We start from the raw sequence: 24603 nt of genomic DNA, 5'->3' as shown, positions 1-24603 counted from the left end.
TGTAGCAATTGGATTGAGAGTTTTGTTTTGTGAAGTATGTGAAACCTGGTCACTTAGCCACCCAGTTAGTCTAGCAGTGTCATCTCTGTGGCTTTGTTTTTGCTGCTTGACTTTGTGTGTGATAACTCTCATGGTATTAAACACTGCTTCACTTTCTGAGTAACAGTATGTGTTACAACTGAACTGTGAATTTTAGGATTTTCTGGGACATGGGGATATATCCACCAATAATGCCAAAGATCTACCTTATCACACACATTAGTTAAATATTCCTTTTCATTACAAATGCTTCATAAAAAGGGTATCAAATGACTGCTCTAGTATTCTATTTAGTGAATTAGTATTTTGAAATTTTTGCTGACGTCCAATCAGTAAAATTAATTACTTCTAATAACAGTTGTTTATACATTAAATTTGATATATTAGAAGTTAATGTTATCATCTAATGTTACATTTTTACAAAATCAAAAAATATTTTCACTGATAATTGAGTGGCCTTTGAGCTGTGGGAAGAGAGAATAGGCAGTGTAGTTTGGTGGAAAGAGGAAAGACTGAAGTTCTTGGGTTCTGTGTCTACTCTAACACTACTGGAGTGACTTCAGGCGAATAATTTAGCCTAAGCATCCACTGTCTTATGTGAAAAACAGGGATTATAGTAGCTATTTTTCGAGCCTGTGAGATGAAAGAAGATGATGTTTTTAAAGTCCCTAATACAGGTTGGTAGGCCAAGCCCTCATCAAGTAGTAGTTACTATTAAGTTGGAGGTACTGAAGGAAGAGAATTACTTAACAATGGTTGTATTTAAACTTTCTTAACTTTAAGTTTTGTGGAATGTAGCCTTATATTTCAAAAATGAACCAAGTGTAAGTATACATTTTTTGAACTGTAGTAAGAGGATAATTATTCCAGCAACATGTTAGTAGATCTTAAGATAGCAAGATTAAAAAATATATTGCAAGTATAATAATATGAACATGTAAATTTTGAAGTTGAGTATATATACACCCAATTGTTAGATCTTAAATTTAGTCCTCATTTTACTTAGCTTATCTTTCTTTTTTCTTTTCTTTTTTTTTTAAAGGAAGAAATGACTGTCTTTATTCTCAGGTGACATGATTTTGTACACACAAAATCCAAAAGAATCTTTAAAAATAAAACTACTAGAACTAATAAGTGAATTTACCAAGGTCCCAGAATACAAGGTCAATATACATAACTCAATTATATTTCTCTATAGTAAGAAAAAACTGGAAAATTTTTAAAAATTAAATACCATTTATAATAGCATTCAAATAACCATAAAATACTTAGAGATAAATCTAACAAAATATATATAAGATCTATGTACTGAAAACTACAAAACACTGCCAAGACAAATTAGAAAAGACCTAATAATTGGAGAAAGATGCCATGCTCATGGATTGGAAGACTCAATGTTATTAAGATGTCAACTTTTTCCAAATTGATCTATAGATTCAACATAATGCAGATCAAAATCCCAGCAGGACATTTTTTTTTTTAATTCCCTGTTCATCATTTTATTGGAAGTCCTGGGTAGTGCAATAAGGAAACAAAATATATACAGATAGGGAAGGAAAAAATAAAACTTTGCAGATAACGTGATTGTCTATCTAGAAAAGTCACAAAAAATATACAAAAAACTCTTTAATAAGTGACCTAGCAAGATCACAGCGTACAAGGTAATATACAAAGGTTAGTGTTTTCCTATATATGTAAATGAACAATTGGAATTTGCAATGAAAAAATAACATATATAATACAATAGGACCCCGAAAATGAAACTTATGTATAAATATAATAAATATACATAGAAACTGTGTATGGAAAACTATAAAACTCTGATGTAAGAAATCAAAGATCTAAATGAATGGATAGATATTTCTTGTTCATGGATTGAAAGCCCCAATATAGTTAAGATGTCAGTTCTTTCCTACTTGATCTATAGATTCAATGAAATTCCTATTGAAATCTCAGCAAGTTATTTTATGGATATCAACTAACTGATTCTAAAGTTTGTATGAAGGGGCACAAGACCTAGAATAGCTAACACAATATTATTTTTTTTGAATTTTATTTATTTATTTTTTTATACAACAGGTCCTTATTAGTTATCGATTTTGTACATATTAATTTGTATATGTCAATCCCAATCTCCCAATTCATGCCACCACCACCACCCCTCCCCCACCATTTTCCCCCCTTGGTGTCCATACGTTTGTTCTCTACATCTGTGTCTCAATTTCTGCCCTGCAAACTGGTTCATCTGTACCATTTTTCTAGGTTCCACATGTATGTGTTAATATACGATATTTGTTTTGCTTATGCTTCTTATATACTGGTAAAATCTTGTAGGTTTGTAATATGGTAAAATCTAGAATGCATGCCATGAAATTAACCTGAACTAGAATATTTTTTGCATGCATAAGGAAGTCTGCAAAGGGCATACTAACATTACATTCTTAATCTTTAAAGTAAACATAGTTTTTTAATTCTGGCTATCCAGATGAAAGAACTTAATACTTCAGGTGACAGTAAAAAAAAAATAATAAATAAAATATGAACTCCAGTCAGTCCTTTTACTTATTCTGGTCTTCCCCTTTTCTTTCCCTTAAGAAGTATTCCAGACTTTCTTCATTATTCTCTATCAGCCTGCATTCAGTCCTGCCCAACTTACTCTCAGCAGATGACATACTCATTGTGAAAACTGAGGTCATCAACTATGAAATCTCTTACCTTCTTCCATCCCTACATCCACATCCATCCATACTGCCTGTCCTCTCAGAACATTTATATTCCTCTTTGCCTGTAGTCATGGTTCCACTCTCTGGATCGCGCTTCTCATCCCTTCATGCAAATGTCTGTTTATCTTTTAAGAGTCAGCTCAGATATTGCCTATTCTACAAAATTTTCTGTAATATTCCAGTATGAGTTAGGATTCTATACTTAACCAGCAAAATCTCAATTCTTATCATATTGGCTTAACTTTAAATTTTTTTCTCTGTTTTGAACTTATTTAAATAATTTTGAACAAAATACTCTGCTATGGGAATACACCTAAAGGATTCTTTTTTTGAGTACTTTTTAAGATGTATGTTTTTTTTTAAAGCTTTCCTCTCCCATTTTAAACCTCAGACCAGCTAGAAAACTTGGTCTTATTTAGATAATAAATGTTTAATTTAACTTTAACTTGAAAATTGTAAGCGCTTTTTTTTTAATGAGTAATACAAGTTCATTGCAACCAATTCTTTAACATTTGATTTTATAAGCAAGCATATTTGTCTCTTTTTCAGGCAAACCTAGAATTAATGCAGTTTGAAATTGTTTTAAAATTTTGCATGCCAATTACACTTAGGCCACCTTTGAAAGTTTTGAACTTAACCTGTTTTAAGAAACTATGGCCCCAAATAAAATACTATATTCCTAATATCAATGTGTGGACAGTTTACATGCTATAAGACAAATTGCAGTAATATAATTTTACAGCTAGGAGGCAGTCTGGTCAAAGAGTAAAATTCTCCCAGTTCTCATTTGAAAACAATATATTAAGCAGAATCTGGCAGGAACACATATTTAAGTCATGGCATTTCCTATGACACTTAAGGCATTCTTCATTGTCATCTGTTTGCAGTTATATAAAGCTACCACTTGCTTCTTGATGAGGAAAGGTAGGTTACTGTTAAAGTGAGCCCTGGTTTTCTACTTGGTCTGTACATTGGCAGCTTTTTAAATCATATCCATTGCTGAAAAAAGTCATTCTTTACACAAAATCTCTATCTTTGTTGATACTTCATCAGAGTTATGGTTTTGAGCCAAACAATAATTATGTGTTTATGTTAGAAATTGAGAGAAATGTGTGTGTTGAAAGAAGAATGAAATATTCATTGTTTACTTAGGTCCAGATTATTTTTTCTAAAAATGATTTAAGGCTATTTACAAAAAGGCATTACAAGTGAAGAAGGTAAAGTAGGTATTAATAATGAGAACGAGGCAAAGGGAAAATGAAAAAGAAAGCAAGATGGAGTTGGTGGTGAGATTAGTACAGAAAATGTGTATCTTAATGTCCTACACATGCTTGATTAGGGGGCTACGTCATGTAAGATGAAGTCAGTGGTGAGATTAGTACAGAAATGAATGCTATCACAACCTATACACTTGATGTAGGTGAGCCACTAATTTGGCTCTATAAGCTTGCATGAAAAAGGGAAAAATGGTTTAGAAAATTCAGTACTTGTAAGGTTAAAACAAAGAAAAACAACTTCTGAGACAAAATTATCTCCTAGGTATTCCTTCATAGGACAGTGGATAATATAAGAATGTATAATCAACAATGTCTTCACATTGAAGGCAGTGGTGAGTTTATATTTCATGGGAGTATCATTTATGTCCCTTGCAGAGGCCTTAGGTATTGAGTTAAAGAATTCAGTAAGCAATTTTGTGCGAGATCAATTAGAAAATGAAAAGACCTTTTAAGGTTTTATTTATTTTGGCATATGCTTTCATGTACTTACACAATATTTATCACTGATACCAGTGACAGACCTGTCTAAATACTGATATTGTTTCTTCTCCTTTTAGATTCTGAAAAAGAGTTCCACATCCTCCCTCACCGAGTTTTTGTCCCCATTCCGGGATCCACTGTAATGTTATGTGATTATAAATTTGGTGATGAGTCAGCTGAAGAAATTAGAGACCATTTTATAGAGATGTTAGATCATATGATTCAAATAGAAGATTTGGAAATTGCAGAGGAAATAAACACAGGTAATTATATGAGGTTATTTAAGAACCAGAGTAGACTATAGCTGAGGTTACCTATGGGACATCTAGTTTAAGTATCATGTCTTTAGATTTTCTTAAAGCTAGTTCTCTTTGATACTTTTGAGGCATTTAAAAATGTGTCTGTTTTTCTACACAGTTTATAAACATGCAGTGTTTTTCTGGAAAATTGTACCAAAATTTAAGATACTTTAGATTTTTCCAAGCCTAGCAAGTAGATCTTCATAAAACAAGTTCAGTCTTAAACAGGTAGAAATATATAGCTTTAAGGGATTTCTTTTATTATAAGAGAAGTTTTCTCAAAATCTGTTATTTTAATTATTTGGTTAAGCATCAGGTTACAGAAGTTTTTTTAAACACTTTATTAAACATCTCCATACGATTTGCTGTTATTTTCCTGTCCCCTTCATATAATTGGGCAGTTCCAAAAATTAGATCAAGATTATTTTTACAGAGCATAGATTTGCCATACTATGTAATTGTGTACACATATTCTTCCCCTAACCATTACTTTCATATTTCATCTTACATTTTAAAAGGTTTTTTTTTGTTTTGCTTTGCTTTGCTTTGTTTTTGTTTCTAGTGAGAGTAGGATATGAAAACGTGTCTATAAATAAATGTGTTTGACAGTCTTCCTGAAACATTTTAAAAATATGTGGTAAAAGTAGTTATTTGCAAGTATCCATAAATACTTGGGTATCTAGACATTTATCAGTCTTGAAATTTCTGATATCATAGTAGAAAGTCTTTAGGTTACTTCTGAATATAAATGTTTATGAAATTTGAATATAACCATTTTTAAGTGCTTTTTCTAATTCTGATTTCTTAGTTATTCTTCTATTGCTTAACTAATTCCCATTCCCCACAAGAGTAGAGTGATTGAGTCCTGTTGTTTCTATGGTGAATCAAGTAAGTATTTGGTTGGTGAATTTCAAATCTGTCAGTAAAGCCTCAGGTTAGTTGGAGATCACCAGGCTTGTTTTTTCAACAGCTCCAAGTTCATATTAATCATGTGGAATAGTAAGTTTGTTTTAAAGGGAAAAAAAAAAACCCTCTAAATTGCTCAGTAAAAGATGTTAAAGCTGCAGCTATGTTTCAGTCCCCTGAAAACTAATATTTTTAAAGGTATAGCTATAGAATATTCTCTAAGTGATAGATTTTGGAGTAGACTGGTAGAAATGTTTGCTACTTTGTGAAATATGTTTTTCCAGATTAGCGACTATGCTGTTTCTTCCAACTAATCTTAGAGTCATGAGGGCAGAGATTTTTGTTTGCTTTTGTTTACTTCTGTCACTAGTGCCTAACAGTAGTTCTTGACCAACTCTGTTGTTGATAACTTGAATTAGTTTTACGTGGGATCATTAGAGTTGACCTGGTTCATCCTCTTTCATATAATACTGAAATCTATGGGTATTTAGACTTTTTTCTTCCTTATTCTGAATTCCAGTCTGCCTTCCTGAAACCTCTACTTTTTCAGTAATCTGGAGCAATTAAACATGAGTACAGTTGACACTTGAACAGTACAGGAGCTAGGGGTACTGACTTCCATGTGGTCGAAAATTCATGTATAATTTTGCAGTTGGCCCTCCATATCTGCAGTTCTGCATCCACAGATTCAGCCAACTGTGGATTGTGTAGTACTGTAGTATGTATTTATTGAAAAAAATCCAAGTATAAGTAGACCTGTGCATTTCAAACCCATGTTGTTCAAGTGTCAACTGTACTGCTTCTTTATTGAGGCCTTGCTTTAAGTTTAAATTGAGGGCAGTTGTCATGTTCTAAATATTTCAAAGCCAAATACTCCCATATACCTTTAACTGTTCTCATTATTACAGTTTCTAGACCTCATTTTTCCTTACCACCTTATTTACCTTTCTTTAGATTAGACATTTTTAACCTGTGGTGTCCAAAATTTTGGGGTCATAGTTGGCTATCAGGAGATCCCTAAACCGCTTGAACATAATTGTATAATGTTTTCCTGGGGGAAAGATCTATAGCTTTCAAAGGGTTGGTGACCTAAGAAGGATTAAAAACTGCTTTTTAAAATATCAGTATAGTCTGGCTTGCCTTTCCTGAGATATGTTACCCTGAATTGAACCTAATACTCCAATAATATTAGCTATTGTTTTTATAGAACCTGCTATGTGCCGGGCACCGTTTTAAGAGCCTTACAGATGCTAAATCATTTAGTCCTTATAAGAACCCTATAATGATTATTATACTATTGTTAGCTCAGTTTTCCCAATAAAGAATTGAGGCTCAGAAAGGTCAAGTAATTTTTTCAGGGTTACATAGCTAATAAATGGTGGAGCTGGAATTTAAACGTAGGCAGTTTGGTTTTAGAGTCTGCTTTTTTTCCGACAGTTTTGTTTTACTGCCTTTCTGTGACACTTAACCAGGACAGACTATAGGGTTATTACTTTCCATGATCTAGGTACTTATTTTAGCCTAGCCCTCTTAATTCCATCATTTAAAACAATTTTTTTAACTTAAATAAATGATGTTACATCATCCTCATTTAATTTCATCTTATGTCAGTGTAATTTCTCACTTGTTGGCTAGAAGCTTGGATCTGTTATCATATGTAGTTTTCATATTCTTTTGAATTATTTGTCACACTTTTAGTGCATATTACATTGCTGAATTAAGTATGACTAAGGGAAGCACTGTATGCAAAACTTGCCCCATTCACAACTTACTTTAAAAATCAGATATAAAAGAATAGGAAGAGAGAGATTTCATTTAGATTTTTTTAAGACTACCATCTGTCTGAAATATTTTTATCTTGTTTAATTTTGTGTCATATTTTAAACATAAGCATTTATAGACTAGTTTGTATTTTATTCAATACTTTATAAGTAATACTTTAAAAATAGTTATTAATCTCAATAACAGATTAATATCCATTGTTTAAATTGCTAAAACAGATTAAAATAAAAATCCAAGTAGCTTTCACCACTGTAATACATTCTTAAGGAGGCAACTATGGCAGCCTTGCTTGACAACCTCCCCCAAATAAAACTAAAACCTAATAAATTAAAACCCATATGAAACAATTTTATATTGCATTTCAGCAAACATTTATTGATTTTTCCATAAGGTTCACAAGGAAAGGGACTTTTCCTTTCTTGCTCACTGCTGTCATTTCTAGCACTTTCCTAAGAACCTAGCCTTAACACATTGTAGGTACTCAGTAAATATTTGTTGACTGAACAAATTATTGATTTTGTCAGTCCTAGGGTTTGGGAACCAAAATTCAATAAGATACTGATTCTGTCTTCAAGGAGCTAAATGGAATTTTTTTTTAACCTGGGTAGATAATTTTATGTGCTCAGACTAGGTAGGTGCCTCCATTATACTTAATCATAGTTTTTTGCTGCTTTTTTGCATTAGTTTCCATTCTTGTAATTATTGAACTCATCAGTTGCATGTTTAATATTAATTTTTCATATTAGACTGCAAGTTTCTCGAGAGTATTTATTTCTCTATCTGAGTTCCATGCCTAAAACATGATAGGTATTCATAAATATTTGTTCCTAACTGACTGACGTATACTGAATTGGTCATTTTTAGGAAACTATAGCACAGCTTTTTTTAATACTTATTTTATGCTTGGAAAATTGTAAGCTTATGCCAAGCAAGATATAAGGTTTTTAAGGTTTGTGTAGTGCACTACACTGAACATGATGAAGATTTTAAGAGGATATAATGGTCATAGCTCTATGGCTCAATAGTTCAGAACGTTTTAAGGGATATAGAACATTAAAAACATATGACAACATGTAACACTAATTGTTGCCCCGTAAATATTAATTCTAGTTTATAGCATTTAGTATGTCTATTTGTTAGATGTTTATTAAGCATTTGCTCTGTTCAGGGTAGTGTTATAGATGATAAATCAATGGCCAGATTCCTTTCCTCAAGAAGCCTATAATCTGACTTGGAAGATAGAATTGTATGCATTATTAATCATTGCAGGGCATGTAGTAAGGTCCAAAGAGTAACTAAGAACTCAAGAACATCAAGATTAATGATCATAATTTTAGGGTCTCTAGTGATTTGGCTAATAATTCATTCAGAAAAAATATTTTGATGGTAGGTTAGCAATAACCTGTAATCTATAGTAAGAAAGATTTGACATTAGTATTTTCAAATTTTAGTAAATTCTTTCCATTTTTTTTTATTATTACTATTACATTTCACTTTAACTAGAGGTTAGTTCAATAATACGGGAATGAACAGAGAATTATCAGAATATTTAGCACAGGCATTATCCCTGTAAGTGATTCAGAGCAGGTAACATTTTTTTTTTTTATAAATTTATTTATTTATTTTTGGCTGCATTGGGTCTTCGTTGCTGCGCACTGGCTTTCTCTGGTTGCAGCGAGCGGGGCTACTCTTCGTCGTGGTGCGCGGGCTTCTCATGGCGGTGGCTTCTCTTGTTGCGGAGCACGGGCTCTAGGCGCACAGGCTTCAGTAGTTGTGGCACGCAGGCTCCAGAGCGCAGGCTCAGTAGCCGTGGCACACGGGCTTAGTTGCTCCGCGGCATGTGGGATCCTCCCAGACCAGGGCTCGAACCCGTGTCCCCTGCATTGACAAGCGGACTCCCAACCACTGCGCCACCAGGGAAGCCCCAGGTAACATTTGAGTTCATTTTCAAGGATGAATACAGTAAAAGTAACTCTAAGCTGTTTAGGAATTGAACATTGGCATCAGATTTATTGTGGCCAAGAATAGGACTTGTCTAGAATTATATTATTTTTGCTTCATCAAGTATTTATTGAATTAGAAGGAATGATATAGTTATTTAGTAGCAAAATAACACATTCCAAATTATGGGATAGGGTAAAAGCATAAACATTTTAATAGAAAAATTAAGTGCTTTTACATATACATTCAGTTGGTTTAGAATTATGTTCACTTTTTCATTTATTCTTTCATTTATTAATTTATTCAAAAATATTAGATGCATAATTTTACCAAGATGTTTTAGCTGAGTCCAGGTCTTCCACTTACAGCTGTGTAACCTTGAACAAGTCCTCTCTGAACCCCAAATTGTTTTGGTGTTGGTACTAGAATTTAGTAAAAATGTTAGAGAAAATACTTTCTAAACAGAAAGAGATATATAAATGTAAGGTGATATTTACTAGAATTATTATAAAACTTTTAAATAATGGACCTTCTGAATTATAATGAAAAACATTAAAGTATAAGAATAATGCTATATAGTGTGCATAAATTTTCCTAATTATTTGAAATTAGGGTTTCCAGGTAAAATAAACAATGAAAAGTGGAGTTCAAATGTTCAAATTCAAACTTGAAATCAATTACTGTACATTTAGGATTGTTAAACTTGTTATAAGTATCAAGCTTTATTTTCCAAGTATTTGATGTTACTATTTGCTTGATTATTTAATTATTTCTGTTCTGTAATGTAGTTGCTATGTTTAAAATACGTATTTTGCCAAGTAAGTATTTTAAAATAACATACTTTAAAATGATTTAAGGAATGAAGAACAATTTGTTTGTCAAAATGACTCACTTAAGGTGAGGGATAACTGTGGCTTTAAAATTTCTTAAATGTATTAGTCATCTCCTGGTAGATATTAACTTAATAATTCAGATGTACTTTATCCACAGTTTCAGCAAATTTGGAGACACACATTTAAAATCTGGTGAAACCCATCTTTGCCAATTCTGTCTTGATATCAGAGGTGAAATTAATTTTCATTGCTTGGTTAAACATTGATAATTTAATTATAAAGGAAAAAAAGTAATGCTGAAGATGTATTTTAATGGCTAAATGACTGACTAGTGAAACCTCATTAACTTAGGATTTAGGGATCTGGAAGATGACACCTAACTAAGGAGTTCAAGTGCTAGCATTTCATTTTAAGCTTCTAAATAGTCCTACCTATCAGCAGCTTGGAATGAAATTGAATATATATACAATTTAACATGCATTCATCATGGCCCTTGTCTTCTCCTTTGTTGACAGTTGCTTAAGAAAGGTTGCTTTCTTACATGAATAATTTGAGATTAGTCTGCAGTTAAAATTACCTGGTTTTAAGGAATGGTTAAGATCTAATTTCCTATTGAATCACATGTCCTTTGCATTTAAAGTTCAGAGGACGTTAAGGTATTGGTAAAAATGACAGTATCTGAGGTTTGAATTAAGTTCTTCATGGCCGCACCAAAAACAGACAAACAAATTGTTATGGTAAGGATTTATTCATCCTTGAAAAACGCTCTGCTTCAGTAAAATTGTCTCAGCTTTGTATCAAATCAATATGATTTTGAATGACAGATTTTATTTATTTATTTATTTATTTATTTATTTATTTATGGCTGTGTTTGGTCTTCGTTTCTGTGCGAGGGCTTTCTCTAGTTGCGGCGAGCAGGGGCCACTCTTCATCGCAATGCGCAGGCCTCTCACTGTCGGGGCCTCTCGTTGCGGAGCACAGGCTCCAGACGCGCAGGCTCAGCAGTTGTGGCTCACGGGCCCAGTTGCTCCGCGGCATGTGGGATCCTCCCAGACCAGGGCTCGAACCCGTGTCCCCTGCATTGTCAGGCAGACTCTCAACCACTGCGCCACCAGGGAAGCCCCCTGAATGACAGATTTTAAAATGGAAATAGCAGAGCAATGGAATGTCTTTTTTTAATAGAAGTAAATTGTTTATACAGAGGACTTGACCTCTTAGAGCATGCTCTTCTTCACAAATAACAAATTAGTATTAAATGTGTGAGTAATATGACATGACAAATAAAACCATTTTTGTGCTCTTTATCTATAGGTACTCAAGTAAAAAAGTAAAAAATTTCCTGTAGCAAATAGGTATAATTCATGTTTCATCCATTATTTTTGTTTTTATCTGAGATAAGGATTTTAGTGGCCCAAAGAAAAAGCTTTTTAGCAGTGATATTTGCTAAAAGAAAAAGCCGAAGTTCTGTGTGTGTGTGAGTGTATGTTTTTAAAATGAATAAAATTGTACTCTCCATTCAACTTTTAGACATATGGATGAAGTTAGGGGAAATTTTAAGCTGGTGGGCTAATGTATTCTAGAAGTAAAGTGTTACAGCCCCCGAGAAAACTGGATGCTGTAGAAATATGGAAGACTGAATAATTCTGGAGACAGTTCATGAGAATTTGTTGGCCTTTGTGACTAGTTTGATATGGGAGTAGAACAAAAGAGAAGAACGTTTTGTGTTTGTTTTTAAAGTACTTTAGTCATATGCTCAAAGAGGGAAAAAAAGAACAGTTTTACCTTGATTCTAATGAGGTGACTACTAAGAATTATTTCTCAAAATGGCAAACTTCATGGGAAATTGATGAGAAGCAGGCAAATTTTTTTCCATCCATTTCGGTACCACAGTTAATTATTTCAGTAAGTTATGTGTCATCCTTGTGAGCACATCTGCATGTGCCAGTATGTTGGTATACAAAGATGTCTATAAAAGATATTTTAAATCCAAGCAATAAGCTATTTTACTTTGAATTTAAACAGTAGTATTTACTGTGTCACTCTGGGGTTCTCTTCTCTTCTTTGTAAATAAAGGGATCAACATGAAGTTCAGTTAACCCTTGAACAACATGGGGGTTAGGGGCACTGACCCTCACACAGTTGAAAATCCACATACAGCTTCAGTTGGCTATCCGTATGGGCAGTTCCCCATCCATGGATTCAACCAACCATGGATCATATAGTATGTATTTAGTGGAAAAAAATTTGCGTATGAGTAAGTGGATCCATGGAGTTCAAACCCATGTTGTTTAAGTATCAACTGCGGTTGTTTTCAAACATAGTTCCCTTGAGTTCTATAGAACAGCACTCTGCTGTCACCTCTTAGGGGAAGGAGGGAGTATGACTCCAGGAGTCCTTCATCCCTGCTTCAACCAGAGTAATTCTGCTTTCATCTGTTTTACATACTGGGATTTTCTGTCAGATTTTCTAGCACTAGTTTAAAAAAAGAAAACCATTGGTCTGTGTGATCCCTAAGGATGTTTTCAGTTCAGACACTTTTAGTCAGTGTTAAATAAATTCAGCTTGGCTAACCTATGCAAATTATTGTCACCATAATGAAGTAGAAAGAGAACTTGTATTTGAATCCTCATTCTGTTGCCTATGACCCTCAAATACGCACTTAATGTCCCAGGTTTTATTTTCCAACTATAAATGAGATAATGTACTTACTTTGCTTAACATTGAATTGTTTTAAGGTCAAACTTATGGTCCCAGTTTGCTTATGTAATTCAGGTTAGATCAAGAGTCAGCAAACTTTTTCTGTATAGGGCTAAATAGTAAATTATTTTAGGCTTTGCAGAGCATGTAAGGTCTGGCCCATGGGCTGCACTTTGGCCCATGGCTACAGTTTGCTGATCCCTACTTTTATTATTACTGATTACTTAAAATTATTAATTGCCAAAACCATCAATAAGAATATTATAAATTAATCCCAATTAAGAGCAAAATTTACCCTTTCCTATCTAGTTTGATTTTTGGTATCATTTATCTCCACTACCATATAGTAATCAGATTATAATTTGTGGGAGTCATTCAGAACTGGCTCTGTGGCTCCTTGGTTTTGATCAGTTATAAAAGTACATAAAGTATTTTTTTTTAAGATAGAAGCTGAGGTCATTGAATTGAATCGTTCTTTTCTTTTTTTAAAATTTTATTTATTTTTGGCTACATTTGGTCTTCGTTGCTGGGCGCAGGCTTTCTCTAGTTGTGGAGAGTGGGGGCTACTCTTCGTTGTGGTGCGCAGGCTTCTCATTACGGTGGCTTCTCTTGTTGCAGAGCACAGGCTCTAGCTGCGCATGCCTCAGTAGTTGTGGCACGTGGGCTCAGTAGTTGTGGCTCGCGGGCTCTAGAGTGCAGGCTCAGTAGTTGTGGCACACAGGGCTAGTTGCTGTGCGGCATGTGGGATCTTCCTGGCCCGGGGCTCGAACCCATGTCCTCTGCATTGTCAGGTGGATTCTTAACCACTGCGCTACCAGGGAAGTCCCCATAAAGAATTTTAAAAAGTACATCAGTTTGATATATAGTCCATGAAATTTAATTCGCCTGCATTTGATAAAGAGCAAGTTTAAAAAGTCAAGTTGAAAAAAAAAAAGTCAAGTTGAAGGAAAGTGGAATTCACTGTGTGTTTTTTATAATGTTCTTTAAAACTCATTTTTAAGCAATAATTATTCTTATTTTATTTAGGATTTATTTTTATTATCCTCTTGCAGCCTGTGTAAGTTCCTCTATGAATACTGAAGCTTCATTGGACAACACAGATGATGAACCACCAAAACAGCCAATTAAAACTACAATAGTGTTGAAAATTCAGCAAAACATAGGTATTATATTTCTTCTATAACATTGAAAAGATGGCATTTTGGATTTGAGTTTTCTTGTTACTTTAAAATTATTTTCATTTCATTTCTTAAAAGAGCTAGATTAAGCTAGTATTTATTGAGTATTATAGAAAGCGGTATGCCCTGAGAGATAGAAAGATTTATAAATAAAGCATTGTCTCAAGTGCCCTAAAAGATGACACTTCCTACTAAATGTTTTGGTGTTTTTAGAAGAAACACATGTTGAGTTTTGGGAATCAATTAGTATAGTAGGGCCAGTGTTTTCCAAGCTGGTGTTCCCAGGATTGCTATTGTGGAAGATTTTGATAGGTGCTCTATGAAAAAAGTCAAATTCAAGTCTGGAAATTCTGATGTATTTTAGTATTTTAAAGGCTCCAAGAAGTGTGGCAGTCACTTTAACATTTTTCAGACTTATTGATCAAAGAACATGTAGACTGTTGTTTAGTTGAATGCCAATTTGAGAAATGCTTTATAAGCATTAAGATTTTTGACTGACTGAGAGAAGCCAGAAACTTTGGTTATTTTTCATGTCAGTTACTCATAAGTTAATTACCTAAGTTCTTTGTACCTAAGTGTGTGTGTGTGTGTGTGTGTCTGGACTACTCTGGTCAGTTTTCTTTTTGTTGTTGTTTTTTAACTTAAAATACTCAGGAAAAAAAATTAAAAGTTACCAACCCAAGCTTAATAATTCTTAGATTTTAGTTTCTGTAGTTTTCAATAGCTATATAAATGACTTCGCATGGTAATTACCGAGGACTCCTGCCCATTGGAGATGTCTTTTTGGTTTAAGCTAAGTAGCATGAGACAGCTGAAATGTCAATATAAATATTTATAGAAGCCTTTTTAAGTATGTATTAGTTTGTCTCTTAGATGTGTGTGAGTGCACTCATGTATAAGAAAGATAATTTTTTATTTTAAGGTGTTAATGAAGGTGGTGAAGTATATGATTACCAGTCCAACTTTGTAAAATATAATTTTCAACCTATTGCTATATTTTCCTCTAAGACTTTGCTGGCTTTTCATGCCTGTATATGTGTGTGTGTAAGTATATGTATTTGTGTGTGTATGTTGTTCTTGTTGTTTAGGCCCATCAGTTACCGACATTTCAAAGCCTAGGATCACTTAAGCCTTTCTTTTGCTCATTCCATTTCCATTTGTTTTGTGTTTGTTTTACTTTTAGGTGTGATTGCAGCATTTGCAGTTGCAGCCCTTGCTGCGGGTATCTCCTTTCATTACTTCAGTGATTAGGGTGAGGCACAAAGAGCTTCCTGATCATCCAGAGAACACTGACCAACAATTATGAATAATAATGATGCAAACAATCCATCTGCGTCTAAGACAATAGCAGTCAGATCTGCTGCCATAATGCCTATTAGGTGTGTTTCTGACTAAAATGAAATCACCAGCTGCCTTGTTTAGCCCTGCTTATATTATAGGTGGCTCAGGCTTCCAAGAATAAAGTTATGAATCTAGATGGAAGTTGCATGTAACAAATCGTTATTATCTATTTTTTAAAATGTTCAAAATCATGGTTTATTTTCATAGATTTTAGTCCTGTTGACCTGAACCACATATTGATCAGGACATTGGAAATTTGAATAGTCAGGGTTGACTGAATATATTAGTAATAGAACAATAGAAATTTCTGCAAAGTGGGGCAAAAACTTATTGGATAAGTTCATAGTTTAGGACCTTTCTATACTGATTCCAAAATACTGATTGAGTTCCATTTGAGGGGTAGGAAACCTCTCCAGACCTCTTGAATCAGCAAGGATTGTCATAAATCATGAGCTTTCTCTGGTTAGTATATCATAACCTAATATATTAAATAAGACTTTTGCTTCCAGTAATATATTAGGTACTGCAAAACAGCTAGATCCTGAATACAGTCTCCTTTTGAATACATTAATAGGCTCAAAGAAAGTAGGGGAAATCTCCAAGAACTACACCTCTATTTTTTCTCCCTGACAATGGAACACATTTTGATATGGAAATTATGAAAACTATATTAAGCATAAGGTTGACAGTGGTTGCCTGGGTGACAAATACCAATTGCAGCACTGCCATATGCAGTTTTCCTTAGACCAGAAACAAGGAGATAAATCTGAATCTGAGATGTCCCATCCAGGACAGTTGAAGTGGGCCTCAGTTTGTAATACCCTATAGTTCCTGGCAGAAACAAGATATAGGCCCCAGATTCCCATAGATTAAGATAAGCAGTATTATTCATGGCTGGAGATCACCAGGTGCAAGTTGAAACTAGCTAGCTTGAGAAAGAACCTGTAGATATAAACTTTGGACTCAATTTTCCAAGGTCTTATCATCAACATACATGAAGGATGGAACCACAGACTGATCTGAAAAAGAAACAAGTGGAACTGCTTGATGAGAAATATGTTACTTGCAATTTAAAAAAAGAAAAACCCTTAGACATGTTGAATATCATATTAGACTCAGCTGAAGAGACAATACATAAACTGGAAGCTAGATATAAGGAAATTATCCAATGTGCAGCCAGGAGAAACAAGGTGTTAGAAAATATAAATATTAAGGAAAAGATAAGAGATATAGAAGGAAGAATTATGAATACTAGAAGTACCAGCAGAAGAGAATAGAGAGGATGGAGGAGTGGCAATATTTGAAGAGATAACAGAATTTTCCACATTTGTTGGAAAAACACGAATTCATAAGTTCAGGAAGCACAGTGTATCCCAAGCATATATAGATAAAATCCAAGCCTAAACCCAGTGTAGTATAACTGTGAGATACCAAACAGAGGATTCTTAAAGCAATCAAAGGGGGAAAAAGATTATCAGTGAAGGCAAGACAGATACTTCAGAAAGCTTCTCAACAGCAACAATGTACTCCAAAGGTGGTAGAATAGTGCCTTCAAAATTCTGAGAAAAACAATTGTCAACTTGGAATCTGTATGAAGCAAAACTGAAATAAATACATATTCAAGTGAAAAACAGATTTTACCATCAGTGGAACTTCTTTAAAGAAATTGCAAAAGGATTATCTTCAAGAAGGAAAATAATTCCAAAAGGATGATCTGAAATTGAAGAACTAGTAAGCAAATAAATGAAAAACATGTAAATCAAAAGTGTTGTTTGTATAAAACAATCATAATGAAAGAAGTGTTTATAAGAAGCAAGATTGTAACTAAATAAAACTAAATAAACATTTTATGCAACATTAATGTGGACTTTTAAAATAGGGTATAATTGAAAAACTGGACAGTAGCTTATAAGATGGGGGGGTGATTAGAATTAAAGTGTTCTGAAGTGTTTTATTATTCAGAAAATGGGTTAAGGTACTGTTTAACTTTGAAATTATGTTAAATATGTGTAGTAAAATTTCAAGTGTAACTGCTAAATAATAGATATGGGATGAATCATTCCAAAGAAAAAAGTTAAAAATATGGAATAAGAAGACAATACCTCAATACAAAAAAAAGGGAAAGAAATTAGGGGTGGGGGAAGTACAAAATTAGTAAGATAAATAGTAACAAGTCAAATAATTAAAATAACTATGAATAGGCTAAACCCAGTTAAAAACATTGATTCAGTTTTTTAAAAATCAGCTATAGGCTGATATGGGATTTTTTAAAGGATAAAAAAATGCACTAGGCAAATAGCAAAAGAAAACTTATGTAGCTTTGGTGCTATCAACTCAAAATTAGACTTTATTATAGTATTATTAAAGATGGAGAAGACCACTAAATAATGGTAAAAGGATCAATTTATTAGGAATATATACAATTTTAGATTTGTATATGCTTTATAAAATGGCCTCAAAACGTATAAACTCTAGGGCTGAACCAACAAATTGAATAGCGGTGGGTGATTTTAACAGCTCTCAATTACTAAGAAATCAACTAGACAAAAAATGAATGAAAACACAGTTTTGAATAATGGAATTAACAATGCTGATTCGATGACCATATTTAGAATAATCAACAGAATATTCTTAAGCATTGTATATTAGCAAAAATTGACCATGTATTAGGCATGAAGTAAGTTACAATAAATTTCAAAAAATTAGTATTAATAAGAAAGAACTTAGGTTAATTTTTTTAATCATGGTTTTACAAGTTTAAAAAAACTTCATAGATGAAAAAAATACATAATTAGTACCTAATTATAAATACTACATTTGGAAAAATTGGGTGATGCAACAGAAAGAGCGCTTAGAGGGGAATGGTTTTAAATGCTTAAATTAAAGGCTAAGTGTATAACTTAGGAAAAGGACAACAGAATAAACACAGTATAGAAGCAAGGAGTCAGAGGAAAGGAAAGAAATCAATGAATTAGAAAACATAGAATCACAATGTCAAAGTTGTTTTCATGACAAAACAAATTGGCATATTTGAACAAGAAGAAAACAGGGCTAAAGTAAACAATATAAAGATTGAAAAATGGGTCCTAACCCACAGCAGAGATGAAAATGATAAGAGACTACCAGGAGCATCTTAATGTATGAAAACAGACAAAATAGACCAAGGTCTAGAAAAGTGCCATTTCCTTAAATTGGCTGAAGAAGAAATACACAAGCTACATGGACTTAATAGTATTGAATAGAAAATACTTCTAAAATTTTTGATAAAGAACATCTAGCTCATGTTTACAGATGTTTTACTCTTTCAACGACCATACTATTTCAACATATTATACAAACTCTTCCAAAGAATATATAATGAGGGAATACTCTTCAGCTCATTTTGTGAGGCCTGTATAGCTTTTATTGATACTAGAACCAGACACATTTGGTAGGAGAAAAGAAAATTACAGACTAAAAGCACTTATTAAGACAGATCTGAAAGTCAAAACCATTATTGATGAACTGAATTCAACATTATGTAAAAAAGGATAATGCATCATGGTGAAGTTGCATACATTAAAAATCAGGAACATGACAAGGATACCTATTATCACTACTTCTATTCATCAAAGTCCTGTAAAAAAATGAGCAAAAGACAGAAACCAGGTACCCTTAAACACATGAAACACATGAAAATATGTTTAATTTCAAGTGATCAACTAATTAAGACCACAATGAATAATATTTCATCTGACAGATTGAAAAATTAAGAAATATGCAATACCAATGAAGAAGATGTACATCAAGAAGATATCTAAAGGTGGGGTTGTAAACTAATAAACTTTGGAAAGCAATTTGGCATTATCTTGTAAGGTTAAGCATCTGTATACTCTAAAACCTAACCATTCTACTTCTACATACATACCTTAGAGAAATTCTTGCATTTGTGCACAAGAGCACGTGTGTGGGAATGTTCAAGGCAGCCCTGTTTGAAACCACCCAAATGTTCGCTGACAAGAGAATAAAAAATAAATTGTGGGTTTTGTAATTTTATTTGGCAGTGAGAATGACCTGAGAATAAAGTGATGATTAAATAAAGCAAGTCTTAGAAGCCTACATGCAGTTTTATAAAGATTAAAAACAAGGAAATCTAAACTATATTATGTTGGAATACATATATTTGTGTAAACTCTTTTGTTGTTTTTTAAGTAAAGATCATGTAAAAATTCATGTTTACGATTTCAGAGTGAGAGTGATGGCAGGATAGGAAGGCAAGAAGGAACAAATGAACAAATGAAATAGTATCGGTGATGTTTTAGTTCTTGAGTTGAAATGAGTTTTTTTTTAATTGATGTATAGTTGATTTGCAGTGCTGTGCTAATTTCTGCTGTAAAGCAGAGTGACTCAGTTATACACATATATACATTCTTTTTTTTATATTCTTTTCCATTATGGTTTATCCCAGGAGATTGGATATAGTCCCCTGTGCTATACAGTAGGACCTTGTTTATCCATTCTAAATATAATAGTTTGCATCTGCTAACCCCAAACTCCCAGTCCATCCCTCTCTCTCCCCCGCCCCTTGGCAACCACATCTGTTCTCTATATCTGTGAGTCTGCTTCTGTTTTGTAGATAGGTTCATTTGTGCCATATTTTAGACTCCCTATATAAGTGATATCATGTGGTATTTGTCTTTCTCTTTCTGACTGACTTCACTTAGTATGATAATCTCCAGTTGCATGCATGTTGCTGCAAGTGATATTATTTCATTCCTTTTTATGGCGGAGTATTATTCCTTTGTATATATGTACCACATCTTCTTCATCCATTCATCTGTCGATGGACATTTAGGTTGCTTCCATGTCTTAGCTATTGTGACTAGTGCTGCTTTGAACATAGGGGTGCATCTGTCTTTTTGAATTATTGTTTTGTCTAGGTATATGCCCAGGAGTGGGATTGCTGGATCATATGGTAACTCTATTTTTAGCTTTCTGAGGAACTTCGTACTGTTTTCCATAGTGGCTGCACCAACCTACATTCCCACCAACGTTGTAGGAGGGTTCCCTTTTCCCCACAGTCTCTCCAGCATTTGTCATTTGTAGAATTTTTAATGATGGCCATTCTAATCAGTGTGAGGTAGTACCTCATTGTAGTTTTGATGTGCATTTCTCTAATAGGGACGTTGAGCATCTTTTCATGTGCCTACTGGCCATCTGTATGTCTTCTTCGGAGAAATGACTATTAAGGTCTGCCCATTTTTTGATTGGGTTTTTGTTTTTTTGTTGAGTTGTATGAGCTGTTTATATATTTTGGAGATTAAGCCCTTGTCGGTTGCATCATTTGCAAATATTTTCTCCCATTCTGTAGGTTGTCTTTTCATTTTTTTAATGGTTTCCTTTGCTGTGCAAAAGCTTGTAAGTTTGATTAGGTTCCATTTGTTTCTTTTTTGAAATGAGTTTCTTGATCATTTTATTTACTTCATGACATTTATGTATGTGTTATTTTGGTTGTCTGTTACTAAAAAAATACCCCCAAACTTAATTGAAACAACAACCATTTCATTTTTCTAATAATTCTGAGTTGACAGGAATCAGTTGGCTGATTCTGCTCTACATGGTGTTGTTTAGAGCTACAATTTTCTAGGAACCTGATTGGGCTTGAAACATCCAAGACAACTCTTTCACATGGTTGGCAGTTGATGCTGGCTGTTTGCTGGAAACTCAGCTGTCACACCTCAGTTCTCTCCATGTGTCTTGTGGTTCTTCTATCATGGTGGCTGGACTTCTTCCTGTCATGATGGCTGGGAGCCAAGAAGTAGCATCCCAAGTGTGAGAGTTCCAAGAAGAGAAAAGTAGAGGCTGTGGGTTCTCTTGAAGCCCTGGCTTGGAAGTCTCAGAACATCATTTTCACTATATTGTATTGGTCAAACTAATCTACAGGACCAGCCTAGATCAAAGGGGACAGGGAAGAAGAATCTTTACCTCTCAATGGTTATGCATATGCAAGAAGAAAAGGGCTTGATGGAAGCCATCTTTGGAAATTAGTTACCATAATATACCCCGGGTTATAGCAGTTTATGTTCCTGACATGTGGAAAATGCATTCACCACCTCCCCAGACACCTGAAAGTCTCATCTTGTGTCATCAGATTCAGGCTCAAGGCTCATAATTTTGTCATCTAAATTGGTTTCAGGTACACAGGGGCAACCTTTACTGCAGTTGCTCTCAATCTAAAGATGCATGAACTAAAGAACCAAGTTTTCTTCTCCATACTCATCCAGCATACAATGGCAAGACAGGTAAGAGCCACTGTTGTTCAAAAAGAGGGAAAATTGGAGGTACAATGCAGTGAATGCTCCATAACAATTCTGAACTCCAGTGGGACACATGTCTAATTCGTCATGATTCTACGAGCAGAGAATGTATGTCAGTTAGAACCTAATTCTTCTTGAGAGTGGTCCTCATCTCTTGGCTCTTCCATACAAGATTTTGGCTCTACTCTGAGTCATTTTCCATGAGAAATGGCTTATATTTGAAGCTGAGTAGCTTTCTCAACCTGCCTCCTATTAAGGCAGGTTGAGGAAGGTTCAAGGCCCAGAAGCATCTTTTTATTTTGAGCTGTCTCTCCCTTTTAGACTAAACTGATATAATTCCTTTTAAAATCATGTATTTACTATGAATCAAATTATCCATTCCATTAGACAAAAGGCACACCCACAAATGTTCAAGACGGACCTCTCTCTTTCTACTTTGAGCAGAGAGTCAAGGTGCTGAAGGACGATACCCTTAAAAATCTTAGATACCCATTGTCTAGCTAAGAGGAGTACAGTCTTTGCTCATAAGATTCTTGTAAGTCTTTTTGTATAGCTAAGAGATCTATGAGGCACTGGCTTAAATATTTCTGAAGTCTTAAAGATTATTACAGCTGCACCCTTGATCCTAACTTACCCTGATGCTCTGTTTCACTAGCAATTCCCTAGATTTGATCTTTGCCCATAAGGCATTTCCTTCTTGAGAACCTTTTGCTGTCTGGAAAAGGTGTTCTGGGTCCTTTATAAAATTTTTTATAAATTTTTCTCCAAAACCCAACTGTTTCTGATTTAGTTCATCTCTCTCTTCTCATATTTGATCTTAGCCAGCTAGAAGAGGTCAGTTGGCATTTTCAATATTCTGCCTGGAAATTTCCTCAACCAGATCCACAAGTTTATTAGGTTACTTCTTCCCCTTAGCAATTTCCACAAGTTTATTCTACCTTTCGCATTACTGTAGGTGAAAGTGTTGCCTTTCACAACAACAGTTGCCTTTTAATGACAATTTCCTCATTGTTATTCTACCACCACTGTTTCCTGAAGGTTGTACAGCCATCTCCTTCTCAGTTCCAAAGTTAAAGCTACGTGTTTTGGGTTTGGCCCAACAGAATCCTATTTCTAGGTACGAATCAACATCTATTGGTTATCTCTGGCTTCATAACAACCTCAAAACTTGTTGGCATTAAACTACCATGTTTTTGTGAGTAGACTGGCTAAGCTGAAAGGTTCTTCTTCTCCCCATGATGTTGGCCAGGGCTTCAATTACCTAAGAACTGTGACATCCAAAATACCTGATCCACATGGTTGGCAGTTTATCTGTTTCTCCTCCACATGACCTCTGCATAGGTCTTAGGCTTCTCAGAGCATGGTGGTTGAATTCCAAAAAAAAAGAGCCCCAAAAATCAATGTTCAAAGAGGAAGTAGGTAGAAATTGTTAACTTCTTAAGGTCAGTGTTCAAAAGTCCTGGAATGTCATGCCTCCATATTCTATTGGTCAGAGCAAACAGGACCAGCCTAGTTTCCATGGGAGGGGAAAAAGCACATTTCTCAGGGGAGGAGCACATGCATACAGAGAGGGAAAGAGTTGATGGCATTCATCACTGAAGACTAACTACACATATATATATATATACTTTAGTATATATCAAACTTTAAAAATGGTCAAGGGGCTTTGCTGGTGGTGCAGTGGTTGAGAATCCGCCTGCCAATGCAGGGGACACAGGTTTGATCCCTGATCTGGGAATATCGCACATGCCATGGAGCAGCTAAACCTATGCACCACAGCTACAGAGCCTGCGTGCCGCAACTACTGAAGCCCGCGTGCCTAGAGCCCATGCTCCACAACAAGAGAAGCCACCTCAATGAGAAGCCCGTGCACCGCAACAAAGAGTAGCCCCCGCTCACCGCAACTAGAGAAAGCCCACGCGCAGCAACGAAGACCCAACTCAGCCAAAACTAAATACGTAAAAATAAATAAATAAGTAAAATAATAAAAATGATCAAAAATGCAGGAGAAATGGGAGACTATTAAAGAAGTTCCCAGAGAAATAATTACTATTACCTAAAAGCATAATCCAAATATTATATTTACCATAGTCTGCCTTTTACTAAAATGCGTCTGTCTTCTTTCTGTTGTGACATTTCTGTGAAAATATAAAATATCTTCCCCTTTTACTTATTCCTATAATGCTCAAATGCCAACTGTTCAAAACCATATTACCATAATTGTTGGGGATCATCAAGTTCTATTAAAATGCTTGTTATATTTGTTGACTATTATTTAAAGGATTTGTCTAAATATAAATTAGCCAAAATAGTAAATTTTTCTTGATTTCTAATATTAACCTAATAAGTGATTATATTGGGAATATCAAATATGGTATTAAATATTAACTAAAGGTAGTCAATGAGTTCTCATATAATTCATAACCTCTTAAAAGGAAATTAATATTTTAATGGGTTTTGATTAATTGATTAAAGACAGGAGAAAAAAGTGGAGTTAGAAATGACAGTTATTTTTCTTGGCTTTTGCCACTTCTAAAGTGTTTTCACATACATTATCTCCTTGGATTTTTACAACACTCTTCTGTTGTAAGCAGAGCAAGAATTTGTTGAATGGATCCAAATTTGATGGATACAATTGAAGTACACATTGATTTTTTTTTTAAAACACCTTTATTGGAGTATAATTGCTTTACAATGTTGTGTTAGTTGCTGCTGTATAACAAAGTAAATAAGCTATATGTGTACGTATCCCCATATCCCCTCCCTCTTTCATCTCTCTCGCACCCTCCCTATTCCCCTCTAGGTGGTCAC

At 34.2% G+C, this 24603-nt stretch overlaps 1 protein-coding gene across 3 annotated transcripts in view; it reads left to right on the top strand.

Annotated features, from left to right (window-relative positions):
* Positions 1 to 17357, top strand: part of ODR4 (odr-4 GPCR localization factor homolog) — a 40589-nt gene extending 23232 nt beyond the window's left edge. For 2 of the 3 annotated variants that reach the window (XM_060131526.1, XM_060131544.1), the window contains 3 exons: positions 4597 to 4782; positions 14030 to 14140; positions 15339 to 17357. In XM_060131526.1, the coding sequence (XP_059987509.1) occupies positions 4597 to 4782; positions 14030 to 14140; positions 15339 to 15406 (365 nt within the window). In that variant the 3' untranslated portion in view covers positions 15407 to 17357. Of the gene's footprint in view, positions 1 to 4596; positions 4783 to 10437; positions 10512 to 14029; positions 14143 to 15338 lie in introns of those variants that run through there. The other variant, XM_060131536.1, reaches the window with a different exon arrangement.
* The last annotated feature ends 7246 nt before the right edge of the window (positions 17358 to 24603 follow it).

Source organism: Lagenorhynchus albirostris, chromosome 2 (assembly GCF_949774975.1).
Source record: "Lagenorhynchus albirostris chromosome 2, mLagAlb1.1, whole genome shotgun sequence".
Classification (NCBI taxonomy): domain Eukaryota; kingdom Metazoa; phylum Chordata; class Mammalia; order Artiodactyla; family Delphinidae; genus Lagenorhynchus; species Lagenorhynchus albirostris.
Note: the sequence above shows the minus strand (reverse complement) of the source record. Positions and strands in the feature narration are given on the sequence as shown.